Source organism: Notamacropus eugenii, chromosome 1 (genome assembly GCF_028372415.1).
Source record: "Notamacropus eugenii isolate mMacEug1 chromosome 1, mMacEug1.pri_v2, whole genome shotgun sequence".
In the NCBI taxonomy this organism is placed as follows: Eukaryota; Metazoa; Chordata; class Mammalia; order Diprotodontia; family Macropodidae; genus Notamacropus; species Notamacropus eugenii.
Window position 1 is genome coordinate 42,321,787 of NC_092872.1, and position 10,586 is coordinate 42,332,372.

The 10,586-nt window shown below is 41.3% G+C and overlaps 1 protein-coding gene across 3 annotated transcripts in view; it reads left to right on the forward strand.

Annotated features, from left to right (window-relative positions):
* The window catches only part of LOC140497038 (phospholipid-transporting ATPase ABCA3-like), a 243,056-nt gene extending 236,479 nt beyond the window's left edge, over window positions 1-6,577 (forward strand). For all 3 annotated transcript variants that reach the window (XM_072597544.1, XM_072597554.1, XM_072597562.1), the window contains 4 exons: window positions 1,887-2,057; window positions 2,485-2,675; window positions 4,871-4,944; window positions 5,572-6,577. In XM_072597544.1, the coding sequence (XP_072453645.1) occupies window positions 1,887-2,057; window positions 2,485-2,675; window positions 4,871-4,944; window positions 5,572-5,700 (565 nt within the window). In that variant the 3' untranslated portion in view covers window positions 5,701-6,577. The remainder of the gene's footprint in view (window positions 1-1,886; window positions 2,058-2,484; window positions 2,676-4,870; window positions 4,945-5,571) is intronic.
* Window positions 6,578-10,586: the final 4,009 nt, after the last annotated feature.

Consider the following 10,586-nt stretch of genomic DNA (forward strand, 5'->3'; position numbering starts at 1 on the left):
AATCAATATTACATTCTGCTCCTATGCTTTTGCACAGTCCTGTAGCCATGCTTCAGATGCTCTCCCTTCAACTCCACCTCTTAGAATGAAGCTTCCTTCAGAGTTCATCTCCAATGGCGCCACCTACATAAAGCCTTCGTTGTTCTCTCCAGTTAAGTGCTCTCTGCCTCCTCAAATCTCATTGTCTGTTTCCATGTTGTATTAACACAGTAGAATGGAAGTTTCTTGAGGACAGGAACAGCTTCATTTAGTCTTCCTCTTTCCATTGTTCAGCAAGGGGAAGCTTGGCATGGCTAAGGGGAGGCCAGCCTAAAGATAAGATAAGAAAGATAAAGGCCCAGGGCCTTCCTCAGGCACCTCCCAGCTCACACTAGAAGTTACAGATAAATGGCTGATGTTCATTAGTGGAATTCCACACTGGGAGTGGTCCACACAGGTGAAAGTTCTGCATGGCCTAGCATACTTCCTTACACATAACGAGCACTCAGGAAACAAAATCTTGGAGCTACATTGCTTCACCAAAAAGAGACCTCACTGGCTTGCTGGCTCACTGTCTCTTCTTTCTAATTGGTCAGTCAATAAACATTTGTTCATTGAAAGCAGGCAGCTAAGTGGAACAGTGTGTGGAATCAGGAAGACCTGAGTTCAAATGCAGTCTTGGGTATTTACTAGTTGTGTGACCCTGACCAAGTCACTTAGCCTCAGCCTCAGTTTCCTCAACTGTAGAATGGGAATAGTAGCAGCACCTACTTCCCAGGGTTGTGAGGATCAGATGAGATAATATATGCTAAAAGCACTTAGCACAATCTTGGCCATCCAAATTTACCTTCCTTTGGAGAGGAGAAGGAAGGGGAGGGGGAGACAGACAGGAGAGGAGGAGCTGAGTTACCTCGCTACCTGCGTCCCCATTCAGGCAGCTGTGTCTACAGATTACTGTGTTTGTCCTTCATTACCGAGGAAGACCTGAAGCTCATATACTGACAACACTAGGCCCCTGCCTAAGGGCTCTTCTGGACCCTCCCGGCTTAAGAGTGATTATCAACAGTAACTGTTGCTGTTTCCCTCCCAGCCTGATGTCTTTCTTTTTCTTTACCCCATTAAAGGGGCCATGCCCTGGCTACTTCTTAAATAGACCTATTCAATGAATGGGCATTACTTCATCCTAAGTAAGTACCTGAATAGACCTTGGTCTAAAGGGGCCAAGCTCTCCCAGTGCATCCTGGGTCATCTCCAGTCATCCTGATGAATATCTGGTCACTGGATTCAGATGGCTCTGGAGAAATGAGGCTGATGACCTTGCACAGCCCTCCCTCACTCAAAACAAAGTCAGGTGCAAGTCATGTCATCATTTCTGAAGATCTAAATACATTATATCTTTTGATTGTCCTTTATTCATAGTTATATTTACTCTTCAGCAACTTTAATCTATTATAGGATCATATATTTAAAGCTGATGGTGACCTTAGAGGTCATTGAGTACAACCCCTTAATTTTTTCAGATGAGTAAACTGAGATTAAAAGAAGTTAATGACTTGCCTATAGTCCCGCATTTAGTAAATGTCTGAGGCAGGATTCAAAATCAAGTCTCTTGACTTCCATGTCAAGCATTCTATCTACTATGTTACTCTCTCAGTCCCATTCCCCATTTCATCTCCATTAGGTTATTCTTGCTTTGATTTTTCAATGTTCAATGACCTTCAATTTTATTGGAGTTAAAATAATATAGGCTTACTATGTAGGGAGCTACAAATTCATACTTTACCATTTTCAGGGGCCCTGGGATTTGCCTTATGTATCTCTCCTTTGTTCTATCATGGAAGCTAGAAATTGATGCTCCTAGATAGATAATAACTATCTCCTTCTTTCTCTGCTCCCTTTCCACATAGTGGTGGCAACAAGCGCAAACTGAGCACTGGCATTGCCATGATCGGAGAGCCCTCAGTCATCTTCCTGGATGAACCATCCACAGGCATGGACCCCGTAGCCCGACGCCTGCTCTGGGATACGGTGACACGGAGTCGTGAAGCTGGAAGAGCCATTGTCATCACCTCTCATAGGTAGGACCCATGCTTTGCTCAGTTCTTTGGAGGGAGGGCAAAAACTGTAGTGGGAAACAAGGGTTGTGAACATGTGTCATTGTCCTTATTCATATTTCAAAAATCTTTGAATTATAGGGAAGGAAGCTGAGTTGTTAGACCTGGAAATTTTTGGGGTGGAGGGGAAAAATCTCGGACTCTTCTGATATTGAGCACAGCTTTTCAATGAAGTTATGTGCCTCGCAGTGGTATAGAAGGTGGTGCCAGAGAAGAAGCACCTCATATTTAGGTATTTTGACTCTGCCAGTGTCACCATTTACTGATCTAGACCAAGGGCCAGGCCTGCCATTAGAAGAGCTCAAACACAGAGCCCTGGCTGTGCCTGGCACAGCCTTGATCTTCAAGGGGGCCCTCAATGCTTCTTCCTCCTGGCCTCTTGTCTCCCCAGCATGGAAGAGTGCGAGGCTTTATGCACTAGGTTGTCCATCATGGTGAACGGGCAGTTCAAATGCATCGGCAGCCCGCAGCACCTCAAGAGCAAGTTTGGGAGTGGATACACTCTGCTGGCCAAGATCAAACCGAGCGCCAAAACAGACTACGTGGAGGCATTCAAGGAGTTTGTCGAACAGACCTTTCCAGGTAAGTAGTTTGGGCTCCAAGAAGCAAAACTCTTCCCTGTGTAACCCCCTAACTCCTGGGACGTTGCTGAAAAAGAAAAAGGGTGTGGGAGGCTCTGACTAGACCCCCTTCAGCAACTGCCCCTTTGGGTATTTTCCATCCTTATGAAGATAACTAGAGCCTCTTAATTATTTGGATATCTCTATGTTCTTAATTATTTCTTACATATCCAAGTACTGTTTATCTTTGGATAGTTTTAAATCCCAGGTTGACTTTCATCTGCCACCAATTACACCCTCTTTGCCTTTTCTAACTGATCAGGTAGCATGCTATTAAAGAACACTGCAAGCAGATGCCAAGCATCATTGGGAACATTTCCCAGGAAAGCAATTACCCAATGTCTTCCAAAGCAAAAAAGACATATTGTGATTCCTCATTTCTCTTGAAGTCAGCCTTCTGGTGGTCTCAACCATAAGAAACTATAAATTTAAACCTAACATTCTCTCTGATTTCTCCACTCATCTCTGACTGCTAACCAGACAAAGGGATGCTAGTAGAGCTGGGCGTCTTTGTCAGCAGTGGACCAGTCCCTAAGTGATGAGAAAGACAAAAGCAGCTAAGAAGAAATGAACATCCAGCATGTTTGGTCAGTTTTCAACCAGAGGGAAGAAAGTCTTTGTTGGTTGGTGGACGTGATGAAAGACAAGCCATCTGGTACAAAAGCTGGAAAGGAAGGAAAGCAGCAGGACAAGGAATCAAGAGAAATAAGAAGGAAAAAAGAAAAGAGGAGACAGAGTGGACTCACTCCTGAGAACTATGAGAAGTTGAATTGGAAAAAGACTCAGTTCCAGAAAGGGAGCTAGGATAGTTCTGCATTGTTTGAGCAAATAGCCCTATGTGGTTTATTGGACTGGATTAGAATGGATTGGATTGAATTGAATCCAGTTGAAAAGCTCTTTTACTCCTAGGCAGTCAAAGAGTTCATCCTGAGGAAGCAGCTTTGGATTCTGGAAATATCTTTTGTCATCTTCCTGCCTCCTGTATTATTTCACAGATTTACCTATAGTTCAGGATGTTGTTCAGAATATATTATTACAAAATAGATTTCACATCAAATTGAGCCATCACAATCAGGTCCCCTATAGAGAACTTTCAATTGTTTTACAACAATTAACAACTTTTTTTTAGTGTTCCCTGTGCCTAGAATTCTGTTCAAACTTGTACTTCAAGGAGAACTTAGAGAAAATTGCAACCTCTATCTTGTCATATTTTCTCCAGGAATGGAGAATATATAGGCTTTGGAGTAAGCCCTATTTAAGACAGCGTCCCATGAATTCTCAAAATGAAGTATACCTTGCTTCACACACCATCAAAAGCCTAAATGATATAAGAGTGAATATAAAGTCCATTGTGTTACTGATGCAGAAAGGATAGCTAGTGGTTAGAATGATATTTGCCAACAAATTGAAGCACAATTCACAGCAAAGATGATTTTCTTTCTAGAGAATAAGAAAAACCATTTGGGAAGAAAGAAGGCTGCCTGAACCTTGAGCGACCAATTCATTTTGCAGAAAGAGAAGGCCAGGAGACGATGCAGTTGTCTATTATGCTTCCCACCATCTTTTATGAGAAGAGGGGGGAAATGATAAAAAAAAAAAACACAAATAAAAGAGACTTCTTCAAGAAACCAAGTTCTAAGGCTGCACCTGGGATGGGTGCACATACATCCTTAACTCTCGCACCCTCTTCATCTTCATCTACAGCTACATTTTTAATGTATCATAGTACTTGAGATCCAAATTGACCCTGAATAATCAAGGGTATTAAATATCTTGGGTGTAGTCAGTTTACAGTACAATACGCTACAATAAAGAAAGATATATCGTGTGCTTTAGAAAGATTTTCATCAACAAATACTTTAAATGTTCTAAGTTTTATCTTTTAAAAGGTTAAACTTTAGCAACTAGAAAATTAAATCAAATGACTCACTTTCAACATAAATAAGGATATTAAGGATAAATAAATATTATGGATAAATAAAGCATTAGTGTTCTTTTTTTAAAAACTTCTGCTCTTTTGTGTTATCCACACCTATCAAGTATCATGAATAATGGAATTGACTTTAGCTATTAAACTAGATTGAGAAATAAATCTGCCAAGGAATGGCCTTCTCCACACCCCATCCCTCACAGGCTACATCTCTTCTTCTTTGTCAGGCAATGCCCTAGAAGATGAGCACCAAGGGATGGTTCACTACCACCTGCCTAGCAAGGACCTCACTTGGGCAAAGGTAAGTAAGGAGACCAGATTTCACAAAGGCCAGCCATCCTAACTCTGCCTCCAAGGAAGGGTGCAAGAAGAAAGCTTCTGCCCTCACAGAGAACACATGATCTCGTGGTGCCACCTAGATAGCTGGAAATGTGACAGTCTGCTCCATAGGGAACCTTTGACTTTTCTTGGGTGAAAATCCTTCTACCTGTTATCCTCTTACACATTACTTCTCTCTGAACTTTTCCAACACTCACCATGCCAACACTGGCCAGTACTTCTTAGCCCTAATTCTCTCAAACTGATTTAAATTTTATATATACTGAGCACAGACTTGAGAACACTGTGCTTAATAGATATATGACCCAAAGGACTTTACTATCCTGGAGGCCATCTCCAACAGGCCAAGGTACAGAACCTCTGGGATATTTTTCATCTCCACTTCCTTTCACATCAAAGGGTTCTGGGGCTATTATTTTCACACTTTGTATTCAGCAAAGACACAAAAAGCTCTTTCCCTTTCCAACACCCTTTCCTTTCCAGCGTCTTAACTTTCATGATCTGACATGCTTAGGAACCAAAAACTCTGAGTTTTCCCCACCTGGTTTGCAGAAAACTTTATTAACAGTTACTGTTTGTTGCCCCACAGGTGTTTGGTATCTTGGAAAAAAACAAAGATCTATACAAACTGGAAGACTACTCCATCAGTCAGATCTCCCTGGAGCAAGTCTTCATGAATTTTGCCCATTTACAGAAATCTTCAGATAAAAATGCGTGAAAAGAGTGGCCACCATCCTATAACCTAATGTTTATTTATAGTAGGTACAGAAATAGGCATCTAGTCTGTATATGCTAATATATAATGTTAATAAATTGAGTAACCTTAAAGAGAAATTTGACCTTTCTCTCTGAAGGCTTAGACCCCCTGAAGGGGAGGGCCCACAATCTCACAGTTCTTCCATGAAAACCAGCTTGAGAGGAGAAAAGACAGACTTCCACAGAACATGCAACCTGAACAGAGGTGGGAGGCAAATGCTTTCCCATGAGTCCCAGTGGCTCCATACATGCCCAGCCACTGAAGAGCTGCTGAGCAGCAATCCTATTACTTCCTCTCTTGGCTTCTTTGTACCCATAAGTGTGTGTGTGTTTGTGCAGATTGTGCTAGTACTTGTGACACTTTAGTTCTCTGTAGTATCTTCCCTGATGAATAGCTTATGTACCAGAGAGCAAGTGCCAGCCTTTTGGACTCAAAAGAAGCTTAACCAGAAGGGTACATCCATCCTAGGCTAATGCTACCTGATTCTAAGAGGGGAGGGGAGAATGCTTCTTACTCCTCTGCTTCCAGTACAACCTACCTAAGGGCTTAGAATGCCATAGCAAAATAGTGCTTGATTAGCTCTGGAAAGGTCTGCTTCATAAAGCCTTGCCCAAAGTGTTCATTAAAGGCCCTAACTGCTCATGATGCAGGAACTAATCAGGGTCCCAGGTCATTTCCATCATGAAATAGGTGGAAGCCTGACAATGCCTTAAAATACACAGCCTTGGTGTGAAATCCCCAGGGAGAAAGTATAATCTCATTGATAAAGTTACAAAAATAGAAGAGGGAGGGTCCCTTGCCCAAAGTGACACAGGCAGCATGGGAACTGAAGGTGAGTCTAGGTTTCATGGTCTTTGCATTTTGCCGCTATGCCTGTTTTCAAGAACTCTAAGGTATTTTTTACTCATTCCCTCCCCCAATGCACTCTCTTAGAGCAACTAAAGGGTTGATACTAAGGGACATGTTCAGAGGGCACAGAGGAACAGCATAGTCAGGATTAATCACTTCATGGGGACTTCATTTCTGTTGTCATTGGTCAAAAACCACCTAATTTTTGTATAATGTATGCATGTATTTGTTATATCAACATCTCTATATATGAATATGTATAAATACATATCCCAGTGTGTGTTAACCTTTTACATTTTTCTTAAACATAACTATTTACTAAACAATAAGACAAACAATACTATAGCTACAAATATGCTAAAGGAAAGGCATAAATGATAAATACATCGCAATACTCATGTTAAACCTAGATAGTACTCTTCCCATCAGTGTACTTAACATCTGTGTTGTAGGCTAGGCACACATTTATAGGAACCTGTCAGGGAAGACTATAAAGGGAAGAGAACTCACTTGCTGTGGGGTAACTCACAGCCCTTGACTGTAGGCTTTAATGTTTTTCTGTAGCCTACTATCTCTTCTCTCCCAAACATTCTTTTGGAGCCAAATAATGAGCTAGCTCTGGCAATGCATGTGTCAACTTCACCATCTATGTGATCATCCCTGGGAAGTATACTGCCAAGGTAAGTGAACTTATCCACAGCATTCAAAATTTCTCCATTTGCTGTAACTGATGGTTCTACATATGGATGATGTAGTTCTGACTAGTGGAGAATCCCCGTTTTCTTAGTGTTGATTGCCAGGCCAAAATTAGCACAAGTGGCAGAGAATTGATCTGTATTCTGTTATATCGCAGCTTCAGAGACTGCATTGAGTGTACAACCATCTGAGAACAAAAAGTTACATACCAACCCTCCTTCCACTTTAATCTTGTCTTGTAGCCTTTTCAAGTTAGATAATTAACCATCATTGCAGTAGTTGACCTTCATGTCATTTTTGTCCTCGTTGGAGGCATCTGACAACAATACTGAAAACATTATGCTAAAAAGCAAGGGAGCAAGCACAGAGCCCTGCTTCACTCCATTGGTGACTGGGAAAGTATGAGAGCATCATTCATTATCCAAAACACGTGCAGGCATGACATCATAAAATTGGCATATGATACCAATTAATTTCTCTAGGCAACCAAATATCACCATCATCTTCCACAAGTCCTCACAACTAACAGTATCAAAGGCCTTGGTTAAATCAACATGTGTTGTATACAGACCTCTGTTCTGCTCCCAGCATCTCTCCTGGAGTTGTCAGGCCGTAAATACCATGTCGACCATTCCATGGCCCTTTCTGAAGTCACAGGTGAAGGATAACCTGATTAAGGAGGACTGTGGCAAGAATCTTGCCAGCAATGATTTTCTTTTCCTTTACAGAGATGGACAGGGGTGGCATTTATGAGCTCCTGGGGGAGTAACCTCCTCTTGCCATATTACCCAAAAGATTTCAGTCAACTTGTGTATGAGCAGTGGACTCCCTGCCTTGTAAATCTCTGCTGGAATAGAATTAGTACCGGGTCCTTTGCCACATGAGAGAAGCCTAATGGCATTCAAAACCTTCTTTGACTAGAGAGAGATCGCCTTCAACCTGTGGTGTGCAGTCAGTAGCTTCAGCCCATCTCTTCAGGATCATTTCCTTATCTCTGATCAGTGTGGCTCCATCAGCTCTAAGTAGTTAAGATGCACCAAAGGTCTTTGGCCCATAAATAGCCTCTAGGGTTTTGAGTTGTTACTATCAGCGTAAAACTGAATTTCATCTATCTTCTCACTGAGACAAGAATCCTGCATCTCTCTAAGCTTTGCTTTCACTTTACTTTTTATGGAGTTAAACACTGCCTTTTTAGAGACAAAGAAACTATCCTGCTGGTTGACCCTCTGGAGTTCTCTGTTTTTTCATCTTTTTCATTTCCCCATCATTTTCATCAAACCAGTCCTGATGTTTTCAAGTGTTCTGGCCCAGATGAATAAATGCGGTGCGGTATACCAGATCTCTGGAAGGTACCTACTCCTTTTCTGCTCTACTATTGCCAACAATGTGTTGACTCAGCTTTTGCTCTATGTCAGTAACACTGTTCCTATATGGAGAAGCACTCTAATCTGTTAATGCTGAGTCTTCCGATAGTTGTCATGCCTTGGGACAACTGCTTTTGTGAAATATAAATATTTAGCTTGGAAAGGATAACTCTATGATCAGTCCAGCACTCTGTGCCACATATAGCCTTCATTGCATCCTCTCTGTCTCTTCTCCTTACAATGACATAGTCTATTAAATATCAATGTTTCTTGCAAAGGTGCATTCATGAAGTTTTGTTGCATTTAGGTAAATGGGAGATAGTGTTGGTAATGAGAACGTCATAAGACATACAAGTCCTCAATAGTAAGTGACCACTGCTGTTGTTGTTTCTGATTCCATTTTTCCCAAGGACTCCCAGCCATGTTTTATGGTCTGTGCCTACTCTGCCATTAAAGTCACTCAGAATTACAAGCTTGTCCTCTTTCAGCACATTGATGATAAGGATCTCCAGGTCTGTATAAAATTTTTTTTTGATCTCCTCAGGGTTCGTCATGGTGGGAGAATATGCTCTGATGATAGTGGCATGGCACTTTTTTGCAAGCGGTATTATCTCAAGCCTTCCTTTGGGGAGGTATACAAACTTGTTGACTCGATTAGATTTGATTGTGAAATCTTTGCCATATTCATGGCACTCCCCATCACTGGAGCCACTCCACAGAAATGTGTATCCAGCTCTGACTTCAATAAGGTGGCCTTTATTTGCCAGCCTTGTTTCACTCAAGGCTGCTATTTGGATGCAATACCTACTGAGTTTTCTTTCACAACAAGAGCTATTCATCTTTTGGGTTTACTGGATTCCTTGTTCTCCATAAGCACGTGCACATTCCACAATAATGAGTGAAATCATCTTTGGAAAAGTTTTTGTAACATGTTTTTGTGCTTCTACTGCAGAGTGGGAGCCCCAAGTGCCATGGTAATCAGACTAGTGTTAGATGAAACAGAAAAATGTTAGGGTGCCTTTTCTAGCCCCTTCCTCATACCAGGAGGTGAGCAGTATGGTCGTTAAGAAGACTACTCAGACACCTAGGGGACTGCCAAATCCCACTACTGCTTCAGTCCAATGAGAAGATGACCCTATGACCTGGGCTGCCTGTGTGCAGGGTTGTAACTACAACTTCCAGTGTATCTATCTCTGCTGTTTTGTCAGTAGTGCATCATCACAAGACTTTGAGGTAGGAAAAATAATAAGATCATAAAATAATAAATAATAAAGCATTAACATGGTAAAATAATAAAATGATAAAATTATTGAATCAAAAAATGATGCCATTTGACCCGAACATAAATTGAATTTAAGTAAAGTAGAATTGTGTGAAGTCATCAGTCTTACTCTCTCTTTCAGTTATCAAATCCCAGTGGCAAGACAAAAGTCAAGACAACTGGCAGGAAAAAGATTTAAGATGAAGGGAAGTTTGTTGCCTTATGGTACTAGAACTCAGGAGAAAAATTAAAATTACATAAATCTAAGACTCATCTGCATAGAGATTTGCATTGAGTCCATGGGAGCTGATGAACTCATTAAGACAGGAGGATAGGTAGAGAAGAGAAGAGGACCCATGACAGAACCTTAAAGGATAACCATGGTTAGTTGGGGAGACCTGGATACAAATGTAGGAAAGAGACTGATAGGATCCTTTCAAAAAGATAGAAGAAAAAGAGAGAACAGTGTCATGAAAACCTAGAGAGGAGTGGCCAGGAAAAAGTAGTAACGACCAATGTCAAGGGCTGCGAAATGGTCAAGAAGGATAAGAATTGAGAAAGGGCCATTAGATTTGGGAATAAGAGATCACTGCTAATTTTGGTTAAATGATGAGGTCAGAAGACAGACAGTGAGAGTTAAGAAAGCAAGATAAGAGGAGGTATGAAGACATCTATTG